Genomic DNA, 19628 nt, shown 5'->3' on the forward strand with positions numbered 1-19628 from the left:
GAGCACATTTAGAGTTTAGCAGCAGTTCAGGCACGAACCAAGCAGACAGCACTTTAAGAGATCAAGAGTTTACTCAAGTTAACAAGTTACAAAGTTAAAACAGTTACCTTTTAGACCAAGGACAAAAAGATCCACAAAGGTGGGCGCGTCCTAGGCGGGAAGCTCGCGGTACATCCGGGTACCTGACTAGAGAGCCAATCAAACGGCTGGTCTCTGTCAGGTGGTCAGGGTGTGGCCGCTTGTTCGCAGTCTAAGTTCAGGGAAGCTGTTAACTCTGTAACAGGGTTTTCTAAGTGTTTTTGTGTATCTATCCTTAACCTCTTTTTGTTAAACTTAAATTAAAAGTAAAACCTAGGCCTATATAGTATAAATCGCCCAGTCTCGCGACGTTCGAGCCAGGACTCATGGCCGCTGCAGTAAAACCAAAGGCAGCCCTGTCGTACGCGGGGGCTGCCGCAAAAGGGAGTCTACCAAGTAGACCAAAGGTAGACTCCAAAAAGGGACTGGTAAGACCTTGCTGCATCAAGGCAACCCTTGTAGGAAAGGCTCCCTTCTCAATGGAGAAGGTATGGGACTTATTTAAAGATCTGAAGTTCCCAACAAGGAAATTGGATACTGTCACCAGGATTGGACAGGCGACAGTGGACATCACCTGCACGAGCAGGATAACCGCCCTGGAGTTACTAGATCTGCTCCAGAGGAAAAACGGGGTACATGCCATGCTGTACCACACGGCACAAACCTGGGTGAAGGTTGGTAGGATACCTTCACCGCTGGAGAACCAGGATATCATGGAGGTTCTCCAGCAGTTCGCCAAGCCTCATTCAACGAAGGTAGAATACCAGCGGTATAAGAATGGGGTAAAAACCGGTGTTCGAGCATACCAGCTCAACACCACCGATCTACAAAGCCACCAGATCCCGAGCTACATCCGGGTGAAGGGCTGCCTGCTCTGGGTGAGCTACCCAGGGCAGCCAAAGACCTGCAGGGGATGCGGGGAAGTGGGGCACCTCTTTGGCGAGTGCACCAAAAGATCGAGAGCCCCGGAAGGAGCTCTGCCGACGGTTGTCTCGGCAACAAAGAAGACCGAAGGGGAGGCGCAGGACAACGGTCACGCCACCCCCACCGGGAAAATGGCGCCGGCACGAGTCGCGCCGACGACCACCAAGCCATCGACCCCAAAACAACGGGTCGATGAAGAGATGGAGGCTGCGACAACCAGCGACCAGCAGTCTTCAACTGAAGTGGCAGAGGACCACCACCTCCAAGCAGATGCCACTAGGTCCACGACGGAAGAGTCCGAATCCGACGACCCAGCGTCGGAGGCGTCCGAGGACGAGGAGGACGAAAACCGATCGTGTGACCTGACGAGTAGCGAGGAGACAGGAGAGGAACCGGAGGAAGAGATCGCCGGGGTTCCTTCTCCTGTGAACGAGACCGCCGCTCAGGGCCAAGAAGAACCCAACGAAGAGGCCCAAACTGGAAGCCAGAAGATGGAAAGCGCCCCTTGCAATAAGCCGGGGCAGACGCCGGCCCGAAAGGACTGTTTGGAGAAGTCTGACTCGTGCAAGAAGAGATCGAGAAGCACGACCCCAACAGCGCTCCAGCAACCTCTTAAAGCCACCAGAGAGGACGGCTACGAGTGCCCCTTTTGTAAGACCAAGTCGGTCTTCCCGGACTCTCAAACTCCGGGAACCGACACAGCATGTACAGAGTGTGGTAGGGAATACTTCCTCGCCCGCATGTGCTGCAAGAAAGGACTCCACCTCTACCAAGGATGCTCAGCCAATGTCGGAATGGCAGGAGCCTGGATACGTTGCGGGGCATGCAACAGAAGGAAGCACTTGATGCCGTGCTGCAAGACGATCGTGGAGCAGCTGAAATTCGACTCGTCGGACTTCTGCATCTGCTCTGCCTGCGGCGCGTCTTCCAAGAGGTGCAAGGACTTCTGCGCGGCGGTCAACGTGATTCCTAGCGAACCCAACCGACCTAAGAGATGCGTGGGCACACACTGTAACCGCGTCATCGTGAAATGTGCGTGCGGCGGATTCCATCGTCCATTAGCTAACAAGCCGTACACCTGCCAAGGATGCCGTACAATAGTGACGACCAAGGTCGAACGACGGGGATCATACCACTCCCACCTCACTCCCCGTCTGTTGGAAGCGAAAGAAGCACTTGCCGCCGAGCACCTGTCTGAAGAGGAAGCAAGAACAAGACGAAGATGAAGATCACAATGGTAAAGTAGCAATATTGTAAACATTAACACCATAAATACATTTAATACACGCACACACACACACAAATCATGACGAACACAACACACACAACACAAACACCCAAACACACGCCGATTAAAATAATGACTCTCAACGTTTGCGGATTAAACGACAAAACGCGCAGAAATACGCTTTTCGCCTTAATCACACAGCTAAAAATAGACATAGCATGCCTACAAGAGACATACTCGACACCACAAACTGAACACGCCTTTAAACAAGAGTGGTTAACCCTAACTGGTGCCACTTCGCTCTGGAATTCCGGGGAAAATAACTCACGAGGGGTCGCAATCCTCTTTAGCAAACGGATTCGGGTTATAATAAATAACACGCAGATGGACGAAAACGGTAGAATAATTGCAGCGGACTTTAAGTTGAACAGTTTAAAAGTTCACGTGGTTAATATCTACGCACCATGTTCGAGCGAAGGAAAAGCACAAACGCACTTCTATAACGACATACACCCATACGTCTCGAGTAAATGCGAAACGATAATGGCAGGAGACTTTAACACGGTCGGAAATGTCGAACTAGATAGACACCCCCCGAAATATAGGAAATACGACGAATCCGAAGCCCTAAAAAGCATTGTCGCAATCTTCGACCTAAAAGACGCTTTTAGAACCCTACATCCTCGCTTAAGACAATACACTCGGCGACAAGCGGGAACTCAATCGAGAATAGATCACGTCTACCTCACGCCCCGGAGCGAACCGACGAAAGTAACAACGAAACCGTGGGCGTGGTCTGACCACGACGCAGTAATCGTAAACGCGGACCTGCCGGCCAAGATAAAACGAGGACGAGGTCTCTGGAGAAACAACATAACCATATATAACGACGAATTTAAACAAAACCTCAAAAACAAATGGGAAGACTGGAAAACGCTACTGCCACTCTACGCCAATAAAATGGAGTGGTGGCTCGAAACGAAAAGCAGAATTCGTAACATGTGTATACACAAATCCCAAGATATAGCGCAGCGAATGCAGCAAGAACGATCGACCCTGCAAACCAGACTAGAAAACGTCACGATCGACCTCGCCAGAGGAACGGGTAGCGAAGCGGAATATAAACGCCTTAAGTCTGAAATAAGAAATCACGATAAACAAAAACAAAAGTCGCTCAAACTAAAAGCACAAGCTGATAAAATGGATTTGGACGAACGCTGCACGAGGTTCTTCTTCCAGCGCTTTAAAGAAAAACAGAGACAGTGCAACATAGTCTCTCTAATGGACTCGGACCAAAACGCCTTAGTACGAAGCCCCAAGGCAATACTTAACGTCGCGACGCGTTTCTATAAACAGCTTTTCACCGCCGAAACAACAAACGAAACGGTGCAAAACGAATTTTTAGGGAAACTCGAAACTCGCCTTACAGACGATGAAGCGAATTCAATCGACAGCGAAGTAACCGCGGACGAGGTGAGAAACGCAATTAATGAAATGATAAACGATAGGTCGCCCGGGCCAGACGGCCTTAGCAAGGAATTCTACGCTCGAAATTGGGACATCATAGGGAACGATATTATAGAACTTGTCACCGACACTATGCACACCACATACATGCCAGCACAATTTACAACAGGCATCATAACACTCATACATAAAAAGGGGCCGAGTGACAACATCGCCAACTACCGGCCGATCACGCTCCTTAACGTAGATTACAAGCTAATCACCAAGATACTGGCGAACCGCCTCGGACCGCTAATGTCCAAACTAGTCCAACGGGAACAGTTCGCCATACGCGGTAAGTCTATACACGACCTAAACATTCTGTTACGAGACCTGAACGAACACGGTAAAGAGCAACCCAACACGTTCATGATATCGCTAGACTTTAAAAAAGCATTTGACAGTATAGATCACGGAATGCTCCGCAAAACGCTTAAAAAATTAGGATTCGGACCCAAATTCCTATCGTGGACAAACGCCATGTACGAAAACATGTCCACAAGAGTACAGATCAACCGCAACTTAGGAGATACAATCGCAATTAAACGAGGCATCAGGCAGGGCGACCCGCTAAGCCTGCCAATGTTCTTGATAGCTTTAGAACCTTTAACAAACGCAATAAACATCGACCGCATGATTAAAGGAATTTATCTAACTGGTAGCAAAAACGCGATTAAAACGCCATCTTTTGCCGACGACACCACGCTTACTCTCACGGGGATAGGCTCGGTAAACAAAGCATTCACAACACTAGAAAACTTCAGCGCCGCCTCGGGCCTTCAGCTCAACAGGGCGAAAACAAAAGGAATCGCACTCGGAAAATTAACCGAAACCAACCCGGGTGAATTAATAAAACAGTGGAACGCAAATAAGACCCTGGACATATTTAACATTACGTTTGGACACGGAAATATCACACGCATGAACTGGATTAAAGCAAAAGCTAAAATAACCGAGAAACTAAAGCAACTGTCAAAAGAAAAAACAACACTAACTGGAAAATCGATCCTGCTAAAAGCGACAATCATGCCACGAATCACCGCAGTCGCAAAAACGTTTTTAATACCGCCAGCGATCAGACGGGAAATAAACAAACGGATTCTTAACTACGCAATGATTAGAACACCAGCACGACTCACGATAGAACAGATCGCCAAAAAAGACCTAGATGGTGGAATGGACATAACAGATATAGGCACGATGGCAGAAATGCTATTCACATATTCGCTACGACAATATGCGAGAAGTAGAATAGCGGACGACCCCCTACCTACATATCTAAAGGGAATCGAATACAACATCGGTAAAACGCTTAGCGCCCGATTGAAAACGCCAATGCGCAGCGACGTGCCACATCGCGCAGTGGCAATATGCTACTACAAAGACACGCTGCTAACCATAGATAAATATAAGTTAAAAGGAGAAGACTACGTAAAACCCACCAAGCACCACTACGACGTGTGTGTGCGCGAACGAGCAGGAGCCACCGTCCATCCCACACTCCCACTCTCGCACGGCACCGTGTGGGCAAATAGCTTACACAAAATATTACCCAACCACATCATCGAGTTTAACTATAAACTAATATGGAACCACCTAGCATTGGGTTCGAACAGTAGCGTATCCTCGACGATCGGACAATCACGTAACTGCCCGCTCTGTAAATCGGAACGAGAAACGGTAGAACACCTTTTCGCTAAATGCAAGGAAATAAAAATGGCGTGGGCCTTTGCATTTTTAACGATACAACGCCTCACCACGATCACGCTGCTAAACACGCACCCAAGACTATGCATATACCTCGACACGGACATGCCCAACCTAAGAGATAGACCAAAACGAGAAACACTCGCCATAACACTACTGTTATCGCACTTACGCTATAACATCTGGCTAGAACGGAATGCGGCGAAATTCGAACAGAAAACGCTCGACATACACACACTCATTAACAAGACAAAAGCACAGCTTTATTTCAGACACAGAGTGGAAGCTCAACGAAGGAGACAAGAGTACAAGGACGCCATCGACAGCCTACTGGAAGCCATCACCTAGGAAGGGGAAGCAGCGACATCTGACGGCCGAGGATCGAGCTCAACTAGACCGAGTTAACATCAAGCCAGATCCTGAAAGAGGGGAGCATCTAGCGGCCAAATAATTACTCACATGTCATATGTACCCCTATGCAGTACCTTTGTTCTCTCACCTTTTCGCTCGTGCGTTCTCTTCCACAGAGCAACAGCGGAGGTTTACATAGTAGGATCTGAAGGGTGTATCACTGCGCCCCAAGATCCTTTAAGGAGGAGGGTCAGCCTCCTTCTTGGAAACCGGAACCTCAGCTCTAGGCCGAGGAACCGGACCCACAGTGACCCACGTTTTTTGTTACCCCAAAAAGTACCCCGACCAAAACTAACCGAGCCTCGTGCTCTCTTTTTTATCCCGATACTTAAACATCATTCTGATTAATGATTTTTTGATAAAATGCTAACTGTTAATTCCAACTACGGTTGGCTTGCCGCGAAATTGTATTCCTGGACTTACAATTCGGACCTTATTTTTTCACTTAAACCCATTATGTCATCGTGTTGTTCAAAATCTCGCACGGAATACATGGTAAGGCTCCGCGCAAGCAGCTGGCGACGAAGGCCGCCAGGAAGAGTGCACCCGCAACAGGCGGTGTGAAGAAGCCTCACCGATACCGACCGGGTACAGTCGCGTTGCGCGAAATCCGTCGGTACCAGAAATCGACAGAGCTGCTCATTCGCAAGTTGCCATTCCAGCGTCTTGTTCGCGAGATCGCGCAGGATTTCAAGACCGACCTGCGATTTCAGAGCAGCGCCGTCATGGCACTTCAAGAAGCGAGCGAAGCATATTTGGTCGGGCTTTTCGAGGACACCAACCTTTGCGCCATCCACGCGAAGCGTGTGACCATCATGCCGAAAGACATTCAACTGGCTCGTCGAATCCGTGGAGAGCGAGCTTAGACCCCAATCTGTTCTACCACTCATAAACGGCTCTTTTCAGAGCCACCCAAACTTGCCAAAGAGATCACTGTGTTTTTATTTTAATGTAAAATGTAGTCGAGTGCCGATGTACGTCGGGCCGACGTTTTGTAAAAGTACTATGTCGGTCAAAACTTGTACGGTTGCGCAAAACATTTGCAGCAAAGTATCGTTCGTTTAAAACTCGGGCAAGTAAAATTACAACCGATAAACGGCATCTCTTTAATTGAAATATGGGTGGCCCTGAAAAGAGCCGTTTGTTTGGTTACGAAGGACTGCAATTTAAGCTTTCTTCTGGGTCTTTTTAGGCAAGAGCACAGCTTGAATGTTGGGTAGCACTCCGCCCTGCGCGATGGTTACTTTTCCCAATAGCTTGTTCAACTCTTCGTCGTTTCGCACAGCAAGCTGAAGGTGCCTGGGAATAATTCTGGTCTTCTTGTTGTCACGGGCAGCATTCCCGGCCAACTCTAGCACTTCGGCGCTAAGATACTCGAGAACAGCAGCCAAGTAAACCGGTGCGCCGGCCCCAACTCGTTCAGAGTAGTGACCATTTCGCAGCAGTCTGTGAACCCGACCGACTGGAAACTGCAGGCCTGCTCTCGACGACCGACTTTTTGGCTTCGCCTTGGATTTTCCTCCGCCTTTTCCTCGTCCTGACATTCTGTTAGTTTGATCTGTCTAATGGTCTATGAATACCGAATCGGCGGTCGCCCACCTTATATACCGAGGGAAAAAATCGACAGCAGCCTTAGGATTTTGCGAGAGCGCCGCGGCGACCAATGGGAGGCGACAAAAAATATAACAAAGGCTTCTCTCGATCCTCATTTGCATGTGCGTCACAAAAAAGATCGACAGCAGCCTCAGAGCCGTGCGAGAGAGCCGCAGCGACCAATGAGATGCGAGGAAAAATATAACGGAGGCTGCTCTCGATCCTCATTTGCAAGCACGTCACGAAAAAAATCGACAGCAGCCCCAGGACCAATGAGGTGCGGGGAAGAATATAACAGAGGCTTCTCTCGATCCCTCATTTGCATACCGGTTACTATAAGTTCAAGCGATTCGTTGGCAACGTATCATTCGAAATGGCACCCTCAGAAGGAACGAAGAAAGCTGTGAAGAAAGCGGCGCCGGCCGACCAGAAAAAGAAGCGAAGACAGAAGCGCAAGGAGAGCTTCACCATCTATGTGTACAAAGTGCTGAAGCAAGTACACCCCGACACTGGCATCTCCAGCAAAGCGATGAGCATCATGAACTCGTTCGTCAACGACATTTTCGAGCGCATATCGCAGGAGTCGTCAAAACTATCAACCTACAACAAGCGTACCACCATCAGCAGTCGGGAGATTCAAACCGCAGTGCGTCTGCTACTACCCGGTGAGCTCGCAAAGCACGCCGTCTCCGAAGGAACCAAAGCCGTGACAAAGTACACCAGCTCCAAGTGAGAAGTACCCACGGAACCATCACTCTGCAAACGGCTCTTTTCAGAGCCACCCAATTCAGTAAACGAGATTCAATCATAAGCGGCGCCATTTTGTCATATCGTTTTTAGGTTGTTGCGTCGCCAGTTGACGCGGCATGTGAACGAACCAATCACGCCGCACTAAGAAAGCGGGAAAATCCTAACGGTCGCGTGTAGGTGGTGTCATGACAGGTCAAGGAAAGGGTACGCTAGGTCAGCGGTATTTGAAGTCTAACCGTAATTGGTTAGGCTATTGTCCAATAAAACGTTTCCGCGGGGGTATTTAAAACGAAATGCCCTTGAAAATGATGTTAAATTGTCAGTGTCAGTTCAAGAAGCCCCAGGTCAGGTCAGAAAGCACGGTCAGGTCAACCCGCCGCCATTGTTGCGTCTAGTCGCACCGCTCGCCGCCGCGCGACAGCCCTCCGGCCGCTGCGCTTTGCCGCTCGACGCCCCCTGCAGTGTAATGTCGCGCCGCCTTGTCGCTCGACAGCCGCCCGCTGTGTAATGTCGCGCCGCCTCGTCGTCGCTGCTCGACGGCCCCCTGCTGTACAATGTCGTGCGAGCGACCACCTGCTGCGTCGCGCCGCCCGCAGCCATGCTGTCCACCCGTCGCGCATCCCTTCTGAATCGAGGAGGTTCGACATAATGTACAGAAAACCAATAGGCGTCGGCGCCGTACAGTCTTTTAAGCTGGCCACTTTCTCCTTCTTGTTTCGAGAAGGTTCGAAAGTCAAGACTGCAGGCAAGCTCTCGATCGTTTTTTCTTATGTTTCGAGAAGGTTCGAAAGGCTAACTGCTCTCAATGCGTCAGGTGAACGTTTTATAAACGAAAAGTGGCGGCTACAAAAGAATCTTCGACGGTTTAAAACCGCTTACGTTTTGCAAAAGTTTCCCCATCAAAAAAGGTGGCGCATTTTTTTAATAAATCGAGCGCCGAGCAGGAGAAGCTTCGACGTTTTGAAAACGTATTCTTTACGTTTTGAAAACGTTTTTACCACGGGAAATGGTGGCGCTCTTTGTAATTAATAGGGCGCCGAGCACATGATTCCCCGACGTTCCGAAAACGTACTTTTTTCGTTTTAAACACAATTTCACCAAGAAAAGTGGTGGCGCTATATCTAATTAATCCTCTTAACACGCGGCGCCACGCGTCATGTCTCGTATTGCGATGCCTCACCAGGGGTTAATGTCTGGCCATGTCCACACGCAGCGCCGATCACAAGGGGCCATGTCTGGCTGTCTGGCCATTGTCACACGCAGCGCCACGCGTCATGGGCCATGTCTGCCACGTTGCCACACGCAACACCCACGGGCCAGCGCCACGTTGCCACACGCCACACCACGGGCCATGTCAAAATGTTCAAACGCAGCGCCACGTTGCCACACGCAACATCCACGGGTCTCGAAGTCAAGTCAAGTCAAGTCAAGTCAGGTTGCCACACGCAACATCCACGGGTCTCGAAGTCAAGACTCAAGTCAAGACTCAAGTCAAGAGTCAAGTCAAGTCAAGTCAAGTTCACGGCACGGCATGGCAAATGTAGAGGACTGCTTGATGTGTAAGGCCCTTTTCAGGGCCACCAATATACATACGAAAGAGTTAATGAGCTTTTAAACGTACTCCGAACGTTTTAAAGTTTCAATTTTTTTCTTGCCCGGCAGCCAAGCCAATCTTCTCTGTACAGTTCCAATTATGGAATTCATTGTGTGATGTAGTTGGCTTGGATGCTTAAGAATTGTCACGGGAAATGTTAAACTTCCCATTTAAGGGCAACCTTCGTTGATTAAACGTATTACCTTTCATGGGTTGCCTAGGGTCCCAAAAAGTTTGGCCGGACGTATACTTAACGAATTTAATTAAGCACTGTTTGACTTCCTTGAGGCCAGCGCGATCTTCTCTGTAGTTTTCCAATATTGGTACGAGTAAGCTAGAGCCCCACTCTTCACGTCTCGTGTCATGCGATCGGGGATGTTAACTTTTCTTCTCAAGGGCCACTTTCACATTAGGAATTGTCACTCATTCGTTTAACAAACGAACTAGATTATAGCGCTTAAATTCCCCAGTAAACGAAGATTGTTTTTCGACTCCAAGTGAACATGTCCGACATGTTCGGGCATTCTATTTGAATAAGGTAAGAATATGGGCCGAGGCTCAAACTATATTTTATATCGCTGTTCTCAGTCTTTTCTGTATCCCGCCAGCTTTAATGAATGTAATAAAAAACCCTTAGCCTTGATGTCACAAACCCTAACCCCATGCACAGTCGCTATCACTAACCGCGATCCCCCGACGTCACTACCTACCCCTAGCTCCTAATTCCTGTAACCCCCAACTTACAAAATTCCTAACAGTTGCCCATAAATCTATTTTCTGTACATACCGCTTCTTTCTACTGGAAAGTTACACAAGTTTGACTACTTTTTGAACATTTATTCGGGACTGTTTTCTTTGGCAAATTTTACTCTTCGAAAGTGTAAGGCAGGATGAACCTTGCATATATACGGAGAATGTGTTTGTTTGTTTGTTTGTTTGTTTATTGGTTTGTTATTATTCCACCAGAGTGGAATGTGGGCCGAACCTGGAGGTACTGCAATACCAGGACAACCCGTGAGCAGGGTGGAGCAAGCTCCAGCACCATGCCCTATGTTCAAAAATCCGATTAATACATAGAGGAAACGAATCGTTTCCGTCCCAGGGGTTTCATCTTTTATTAATGCATCCACGCAAACACCACGACGCGGATAAAATGCAATAAATAAAATTGGCCATCACGTACAAGTGCGCTGAAAACCAGCCTCCGGTACCCGGAGGTACCGGGTGATAAGTGCCTGCTGCCTGTGCCTGTTTTTTAGACGGTCGTCCACTGGGCCGACAGAGGGAACCCCCCTGCGCCACGACACTGCAGTTGGGCGGCAATATGAATAAAGACTAATAAAACAAAGAAAGAATAAATTAGTATGTTTGTAGTAATAGGGGGGCTGGCCCGGTCCATGACAAAGAAGGGGGGGGACCGGGCCTCTGGGGACTTCGTCTTAAGATTGCACTATTTATGGGGCCGAATTAAGAATAAAATGATATGGAATTACCGGAAGGACAGGAGGGGATGGGGAAAAGACCAACTTGGCAAAACGGGGTATTAAATTATATGACAATTTGGGAGGGGTAATCCGAAAAAATAATTGACTAAAAAGAGATGTTTCATTGGGTGACCAGGGTGGATGATGGGGATTTGGAGATTTTAAGCCGAATTGTTTTATATATGAAAAAAAAAACGGATTACCCAAAAAAAATATATATAATGTGAAGCCGGCGAATTAAAGCCAACTTCAACGGCCAAGCTGGTCATAGTTCAGTAACAGAGAGGCGGTAAAAAGGACGAGTTCGAGTCGACGGCAACGCACTTTTACAGGCAATGGGGAAAAATTTGGACCAAGGGGCGAATTAAGTTGAAAAGGGCTTTCACGGCCGCAAAGGGGCGCCACTGATACCCCGCGACAATTAAAACAATGTTATAATTTTATAAAAATATGTCTGGTCATCCGTGCAAGGAGCTCAGCGAGCGGCATAAAAGTTAAAAAGTGGTAATTACAAAAAGTGGGATAGTGCAAGGAAGTATATAAAAATAGTGTTGTGTATATAAAATATAGTACAAAAATATAAAATCTGTGGCAAAGAAATACAAAAAAACACAACACGTAAAAAAGTTGAGTGCACTAATCTAAAATTTTAAAATTGAATCTAAGAGGGGCCGCTCGCTTTGTTGTAGTGGTTGGGGAACCGAAGAGTTTTAAAAGAGTTTTTGTGTGTGGGGGCGGATGCGCGTGATGGGCCCCGCCATATCCGAAACAAGTGGTAGTACGCCCCGGCCTGATTATTTATTTGTGGCCGAGGCTAGGCGGGGCAGCGTGCAGAATAGATCAGTTCATGGCCCCGTCCCTGTATTAGTGAAAATATTTACTCACAAAAAACTCGGTGCGTAGGGACGGGGCGGTAGTTCGGGGCATCGTTGGGCTCCCTCCTCTTCCATTTGGTGAGTGCGCCCCCGCCAACTTGCAGTATCAGTGGATCGGTTCCCCTTAAGTGCCCTCGGAGCACGGATGACTGGGAGATCAGTGGCGTCGCCATGCGGTCGTTAAATTTGGAGTGCGTTGCCGTTGGGGATCGACTCAAGAAGAACTCGTCAAATCGTGAAGCGGTGTAGAGCTCACGATCTCGCCTACTCTGCCGGGACTGCAGCTCGCCAAGAACACCAGATCTTTTGGCTACCCTTGATGGCAAGCACCGCCAGTTTCCTGACGAGCTTAGAGCGAGCAAAACCGGTTATTCCCAAAGCCCGGAGGGAGGTGGACAGACCCTCCGCGAGGCTCCCCAAGGAGCCCACGACTATCGCATGACACTCCACAGGTTTCCCTGTGGAGGCAGCGATATTGCAATAAAGCTTGTCGTACTTTAGGAGCTTCCGTTTTGCCGCCTCATCAAAGTTCGCCTTTTGATCGAACGGGCAAGCCACGTCGACGACCACGACGGAACCGTCATTCCGCCGTGCCACTATGTCAGGCCGCAAGGCCTCACCTGTCGCTGACATGTGCTCGGGGACCGTTCGGTCAACGGATATCTCTTTGAACTGGGTTTTGTCTACCGCGTTCAGAACCTCCTGCAGTACCAAATTATGTCTCCCGAGTATTATGCTCATATTGGGAGGACAATGGTTTAGTACATGCGGGAGGTACTCAACTGACGCACCACAACGTCGGCATAAAATGTCCGGGTGTTGGTCCCTGCTATAAATAGCTCGTGAAACCCTGGTGGGTAACAGGTTCAAGCGCGCCCTCAATGCAAAAAAGTATGTATGAGGTTCCATAACCGACGGCTGCTTCACCCAGCGGTTCGCATCGGCATAAGCCATATGCACTGCAGCGGTCTTCCCCTGGTTGGGGTGCTGCATCCACTGCTCCTTCCACTGCTGATTAGAGCAATCGTGGAAGGATCTGATGAGCTTCCGTCGGTCTCGGGAGGTAATCACAGAATTACGCACCCGGACAGTGATGCCGTTTTCCGGGCAAACGCGCCACACAGCACCTAACTGCCTGCTGGCACAGCGGACGCGAGTCCACAGACCAGAAGGCAGGTTAGCGCCGGGTTTGCGAGTGCTATTCCCGTTGACGTCATCACCAGATAGATAACGCGCCCAGTCCGAAGGACCTGCTTCAGTGAGGCCGCCAAATTTAGCGGCGTAGAGCTTCACGCGCGCCGAAGCCGTCGCGGACACCGTGCCGTCCGGTGACGTTAACTTCTTGAACCCCTGGGCGATCGTCAGTATGCTGCTCTCACTGCATACCGACGGGACACCCAGACCACCCATGTCAGTCGGTGTATGAAACACAGCCTGACACGAGGGCTTGGTCAAGCGAAAGCGACGGTCGAGCGCGATCAGCTCAGACCGCGCAATCGGACGAACCCTCAGATGAAAGCTGAGACTTGGCAGCAGAAACCGTTTCAGAGCGATCAGCTTCTGGTGTGGTGTGAGAAACGATGTAAACAGCCGTTGGAGCCTTGCACGGAAGTCCTTGATCAGCTGGGATCCGGTGCGGGGAACACTCATGGCGCCAGTCATGGCGCCAAGGTATTTATAGTGTTCACCGGGCCGCAACAGGGGGATCTCCACTCCGTTAAGGAGCAGAGGATCCTCCAGTGCGACCCTCCTCCCTCCCCGCAACGTCCTCCAACCGATCCGGCCACACTTCCGTTGATTGAATGCAAGGCCTGCCCAACGGCCGAATTCCTCACACACACCCAGCTGACGTAGCATCTGATCACGATTTTCCGTGACTACCACCAAATCGTCAGCGTAGGCCAGGACTTGAATGAGCTTACCACCTAAGCAAGCCATCCGGTAGCCATCATTCCCGGCACTGAGCCCTGATATTAGCACCTCCATTACCAGGTTGAAAAGAATGCCAGACAGGGGACAGCCCTGCCTGACACCTCGATCACAGGGTATATCACCGGTCTCACCAGCCGAAGATATAACACGGCAGGTCGCACCCGTGTAAACATCCCTCACGAGTTCAACCAAGTAATGGGGAGCATCGAATTGCCGAAGAACTTCGAGCAAGCATTCATGCCGGACGCTTCCGAACGCATTCCGAACGTCAAGGAAGACGGCAAGAAGATTCTTGCGCCTCAGCTTGGCGTCGGAAAGGACGGTATCCAACATGAAGACGTGCTCGAACACACTCTCAACTGGCATGAACCCTTTCTGGGGCGCCGAGAGCACCCCGCCCTCTTTCGCCCAAGTCTGAATACGTCTGGCGATCACAGCCGCGTACAATTTGTACAAGGTGCGGCAGATGCTGATCGGTCTCCAGTTTCCCACGTCCTGAACGTCACCCTGACCATCCTTGCAGAGCAGGGTGACGCTACAAGTCCGCCACGCGCCCGGAATACGACCGTGCCTCCTAACGATTTCGAAAAGGCGCGACAACAATCGACCACTAGGATCGAGGCCCTTCCAAAATCGATAAGAGAGGCCATCCGAGCCCGGAGCGGACTGAACGTTTAGGCCACTGAGGACCGCCTCAACCTCCTCACTGGTGATGGCGACATCCGCTTCAGCTTGGGTTACTAGGGACGGGGACGCGTCGGCCGCGTACCGTCTGTGGGCCATCCAGCCGGGCATGGATACTTGCCGGACTTCTGCGTCGGCGGCAAGATCACTGCGAAATTTCCGCTCTATGATATCGAGGGGAATCCCGCAGCGACGCTCACCGTTCGAACCATCCAGTACCTTACGGACCGTCCCTTTCATGTCCCTCCAGAAGTCGGCACGAAGACGTGCGCCCTTACGGTATCGTGGCCGCGAACCGAGCTCGGTGCCACCTCCATTACTGTGGCCTGCTACCGGCCGGGGATCGAAATCCTTACGACCGGAATTGCGGTTTTTCATCGCTCGATTCGCCGCACCAAGATTGTAGGACGCAAGCTTCGCGCGTCCTCCCTTCTGGGAGCCTGAAAGCAACTGCGTCCAATACTCCAGATCCCGGTTAAATTGAAAAAAATTGGATCCCTCCCACTCGTGAATATTTAAAATACTCACGAGCCACTTTCGCTCATAAAAAAATTCCGGGGTTCTGTTTTCTGGAGTACAAGGTTCCTGAACCAAACTACTAATAGTGTCGACATCAACGGGTGATGCCGACTCGGTCCCTGGCTCAATTGGCTTGGCACGGCGTGGTCGGACGCCGGGGGGTTTGGACTTGGAATTTACTTTGGCGCCCGACCGGGGGAATTTAGGGGGTCTAACTATGGGGGAGAAACTCGGAGTAGACGGGGGGAGGTTTGCTGATAATTAGGGTTCAGCGAAGGCCCTGTTCGGTCCGGGTCGCAGCCGACCCTCTGTGAGGCAGGGGATGGCCGTGCAATGGACGCGATTTTTACTCCTCTGCAGGGTAGGTAGGAAAGGCCTGAAGGAGATGCCTTTTCGGCCGCGGGGGTAGGTTGGGGAGGGGGAGTGGGTGGCAACAGAGGGCTAAAAAAGCCTGAAGAAGGCAGGGTGGGGGACAGCGGCCGCAGTTCTCCGGAAGACACTTTGTCTAACAAGTCAGACAAGTGCGCCTCCACGGAGCTTACGGATGCTGGGGAGTTAGGACTGGGGGAGCTCGAGCGAATGGAAGGGGGGGCGCTGCAGTCCTCACAGGAAATCATTGGACCAGCGACTGGTGGAGAAAGGCAAAGCGTAAGGGGGGCTGGTATGGGTCGAAGGGACGACCTTTCCAGGATCGGGGATGACCCCCGCGAGCCGGAACTCGCAGAGGAATTCAAGGGGAGTCCTCGCCGGCGATTTCGACCGAGGATGGGGGACGAGTCGCTCTCGGACACAGCCTCGAACGACCCGGTGTAAGGGGCAGTGACGGAGGATGTTCCGGTTACGCCAGAACATCCTGAGGGGGTAGGAGAAGTAAGATCTATAAAAATTAACGGGGGGGATGATGAAAAAGGTGACTTCACAGCCGCCGCGTAGGAAAGGGGGAATGGGGACTCGAGCTTTACAGGCCGTAGGCACGAGGGTGCTCCTTTGGGGGGAGGAGCTTGGAGAGGAGAGTTGGAAGGGAGCAGGTTGGAAGGGGAGATTGTTAAGGAAGTAGAGGGTAGATTAGCAGGTGGAGTGGGCGAAATGCGCCCACCCTTAGGTGAAGAGAGTTGTCGCTTCCCTTTGCAAGATGCCCAGTGACCCTTTGCCAATTGGAGGGTTTCCGCAGTGGCAACGGGCTCTGAGCACCTGCCGCAACTGAGCTGGAACATGACTCTGGCCTTGTGAGCCGTCGCCATGTGCCGTTTCAGCTGCTGCACGCTTGAAAGAGGTTTATTTAAGATCGTTAGGGAGCACGACCACAAAGGGCAAAGCAGTTGGTTGGGGGGGAGAGGGCATGAATATGTTAGGGCCTTATTAATATATGAATATGTTAGGGCCTTATTATTATATGTTAGGGCCTTATTAATAATTGTAAATTTCCGGTTTTTTAATTTATAGGGTGTGCCAGAGAAAGCGGCAGTTGGAGGGGTGTCATACTCCGAGTGGACATTATTAAAATGGTGCCGTGCCTTACACAAAAGAGCCCACCTGGTACCGCATGCAGGGCAGCAGAATCGACCCCTGTTGCCTTCCTGAACAGCGCCCACGCCTTTGCATGTTTTGAAGTGTTTGGATATGTGGTGTTGTGTTAGACCGGTGGTGGAGAAACTACATTGACTGCATGTATATGTTATTGTGAGATTTTTAGTGGTTATGTGTTCGAATTGAGATGTGTGATTTTTTTTTAAGTGTTTTGTGATTGTGGCAACTGTGGGGTGTATGCTAGGGCAATGGGCAACTGGGCATTCCAGCAACAAGTCTCCTTTTCCGTGGTAGACGCAACGCACCACGGTCTGAACATTCCCCGATGAAGCGGAGGAAGACGAAGTCGCCATCTATCGTCCAGTGGTGTCTGCAAAACAAAACACAAGGCAGCAAGCGCACTGTACGTGATGGCAGACGTGGTGCTGCGTGGATGCACAGCAGTACTGGTGGGTGAGTTAATAATGGAAATCGCTAGCACTCTTCGGTATGATAATATTTTAGAGGCACCAACTATAGTAGACCAGAAATACACCACGGAAAACTATAGGACAACAGACTATTATAACGGTAAACTATAAAACAACAGACCAAAAGAAAACACCTCCTTTATGATTGAGAAAAAAAAGAACTAGATTGAGCAGTCTGGGTGAAGATAATGGTAAGATTAAGGTTGGTATGAAAGTTTTGTCAATAACGGAATTTAGACTAATCAGATAACAGTTTTAATTTTATGATTTTGGGTTGTTGAAAGATTTACTTTTATAAGAAAAACAAAATGGTGGTTCAGCAAGGCAATTTGGCCGGATTTCAATTTGAATAATTTGGTTTAAGGGGCAATAAAGGGATAAAATAAAGACGGGTTTTAGGTAATTAAGCCAAACTGAACCGGAAATTTGATAAAGGGAAAAGGTCCGGGTTCCAATTAGTTTTGAGGGGGTGACCGGGGTTTAGGTGGTGGAGGGTTATCTATTTTTTTTTTATTAGGGGGGGGGGTGCCAATTTAAGTGCTAGCGGGGCGGAAAAATTAATAAAATACTATAAAATTTTTAAAATTGTAAAAGCAGTAATATAGAAACCCGGCCGGGGACTCACTTTTTGTTTGTAGTTGAGATTGTAATTTGGTTCTGTAATCCAATTGGTTGTTGTAGATCAGGTTGTTGTCCAGTGGTAATCCAATAGTAATCCAGTATTAGTGTTGCAGATTTTAGTTTAAAGTCCTAAAGTCCCCGGCACGGGTTGTTCGGCTTCAGCAGCCTCCCTATCGTGCTCAGCGCACACTCCCTAACGTGCCAATCAGCGGCAGACAGCCAGCACAAGGCCCACAGCGGGCAATGCCTAGCTCTTCCTAGCAGTGAGGGGTGCACTCTTCTAGCTGTGGACCCTTGGAGTGCTGGTGGTGCCACTGTCTGCCGCTTGGAGTCGGAGGGAGGTGCGCAGGTGGTGGAGAGTCGACGGAAGGCTGCAGGTGTGGTTGGTCGCCAAGATCTTGTTGTAGTTGGTTCTTGTAGAGGTTGTAGTAGGTTGATCGCTTCGTTTTCGAATCTAAAAAAAAAATATCTCAGGGTTCTGAAAAGAACCGTTTTTTTCTTTTTGTTTGAAGAAGAACCCACACTTGATCTTAGCGAGAAGAGCCGAGAAGCGATACCTCTGTAGGTCCTCCGGATCACTTATTCGAGATAAGCGGTTTAAATGCGTTTGCTCTTTGGCGCACCGCGCCCCGGTGGAACTGGGCTATACCAGACACACGGGATAATTTGAATTGATCGAAGTCACATGATTTCTCCAACGGCGTTTTTCTCTTGGTCCTCCTTATCTTACCTCCTCTTCTCTTTTTTTGCCACCCTCTCCCCCCCAAAAAATAAAATTTTTATATATATTTTATAAATTCGAATAATAACTAGAAAAATAACAACTGTAACAGCAAGAGGTGCAACAACAATTGATGGAAAAAATGAAACAGCCCTCGGGAATTGTTGTTTTTCTTGCTTTATTAGTAAAAGTACAAAACCAAATTTTGGGTGGGGCCTAAAATAGGGGTAAAATATGGAACGCTTCACGATTTTGCGTGTCATCCTTGCGCCTGGCCCTGTCAACCGAGAAGGACTCATCGTGTACACATGATCTTTATGTCATCGTAAGCAGGCAATCAAGACGAACAAGATGCAATTTCGATCTTTAAAATCGGGCCAATATTGGTGGTGTAATAAAATAATGTTTAAACACATTGGCTGAAGTCCGCCGCAGCAACTCTATATGCTAGTTTACTTGTCTGCAACTACGTCATAAAGGCTGTCTATTACGCAGTGGAAATGGAAGTTTTGAGCTTACGCATGAAGCAAACTGAGTGTTTGGGCCGTAAAATCGGTGCTGGAGCCTCACTGGAAAACTTTTACGAGTAACATCATATATCGTTGGAAAGGTGTGAACAGCACGCGTACGATGCAATATTGAGCGTAAAAATCGGACCACCACCGGTCGAGATATAAGAAAAGTTTTGAACACTTGTCGAAATGTGCGAAACATAAACGAACTTTACTCGCGCGACTTTGGACGGCCGTAACTCGAAAACGGCTGGAAGTATCGGAAAAAGCTTTGCATCATTGGAATTGGGCAATCAAGACGAACAAGATGCAATTTTGATCTTCGAAATCGAGCGAGAATTGGCCGCGCAAAAAGTAAAGTTTGAACACTTTCGCAAAACAGCCAAAAATTTTCCAAATCAGCCAGACAGACCCCCCGCGTCATCAGGCACCGAAAAAAAAGGCGAATAAAATAAACAAGCAGGTAATGTTCCAATTGTGTTCCATTTACTG

At 49.2% G+C, this 19628-nt stretch overlaps 4 protein-coding genes and 2 pseudogenes across 6 annotated transcripts; 3 read left to right on the top strand and 3 right to left on the bottom strand.

The window, feature by feature from the left end:
- The first annotated feature begins 7 nt into the window (after positions 1-7).
- On the top strand, positions 8-6279 carry LOC149724140 (uncharacterized). 2 transcript variants are annotated; one of them, XM_089893360.1, is made up of 2 exons: positions 8-2239; positions 5705-6279. In XM_089893360.1, the coding sequence occupies exon 1, from the start codon at positions 405-407 to the stop codon at positions 2226-2228; it is 1824 nt and encodes a 607-aa protein (XP_089749486.1). In that variant the 5' UTR covers positions 8-404; the 3' UTR covers positions 2229-2239; positions 5705-6279. The 2 variants fall into 2 exon arrangements, with proteins under 2 accessions (XP_089749486.1, XP_089749485.1); XM_089893359.1 differs by having other exon boundaries at positions 5716-6279.
- A 27-nt stretch (positions 6280-6306) lies between these two features.
- LOC149724141 (histone H3-like) lies at positions 6307-6950 on the top strand (the record flags this gene model as incomplete). The annotated part of the gene is made up of 1 exon (XM_089893352.1): positions 6307-6950. A coding segment is annotated over one exon (414 nt), but the record flags the coding sequence as incomplete, so codon positions are not given.
- On the bottom strand, positions 6781-7459 carry LOC149724142 (histone H2A type 1). The gene has a single exon (XM_089893361.1). The coding sequence runs from the start codon at positions 7396-7398 to the stop codon at positions 7021-7023; it is 378 nt and encodes a 125-aa protein (XP_089749487.1). The 5' UTR covers positions 7399-7459; the 3' UTR covers positions 6781-7020.
- Positions 7460-7567: 108 nt separating this feature from the next.
- Positions 7568-8258, top strand: LOC149724143 (histone H2B.1-like). Its single transcript, XM_089893362.1, has one exon. It carries the CDS (start codon positions 7821-7823, stop codon positions 8178-8180), a length of 360 nt encoding a protein of 119 aa, XP_089749488.1. The 5' UTR covers positions 7568-7820; the 3' UTR covers positions 8181-8258.
- A 2502-nt stretch (positions 8259-10760) lies between these two features.
- Positions 10761-10874, bottom strand: LOC149724144 (U2 spliceosomal RNA; annotated as a pseudogene).
- On the bottom strand, positions 10765-19479 carry LOC149724145 (uncharacterized; annotated as a pseudogene). Its single transcript, XR_016386776.1, has 2 exons — positions 16689-19479; positions 10765-16640 (listed from the first exon to the last, which is right to left on the bottom strand). The product of XR_016386776.1 is annotated as an uncharacterized LOC149724145 (transcript).
- Between the last annotated feature and the right edge of the window lie 149 nt (positions 19480-19628).

Source organism: Ciona robusta, unplaced genomic scaffold (genome assembly GCF_009617815.1).
Source record: "Ciona robusta unplaced genomic scaffold, ASM961781v2 AP042741.1".
Taxonomy (NCBI): Eukaryota; Metazoa; Chordata; class Ascidiacea; order Phlebobranchia; family Cionidae; genus Ciona; species Ciona robusta.

What these genes read in the sequence shown, in the direction of transcription:
- LOC149724140 (XM_089893360.1), top strand. Translation starts at nt 405, where the DNA reads ATGGCCGCTGCAGTAAAACCAAAGGCAGCCCTGTCGTACGCGGGGGCT.
- LOC149724142 (XM_089893361.1), bottom strand. Translation starts at nt 7,398, where the DNA reads ATGTCAGGACGAGGAAAAGGCGGAGGAAAATCCAAGGCGAAGCCAAAA.
- LOC149724143 (XM_089893362.1), top strand. Translation starts at nt 7,821, where the DNA reads ATGGCACCCTCAGAAGGAACGAAGAAAGCTGTGAAGAAAGCGGCGCCG.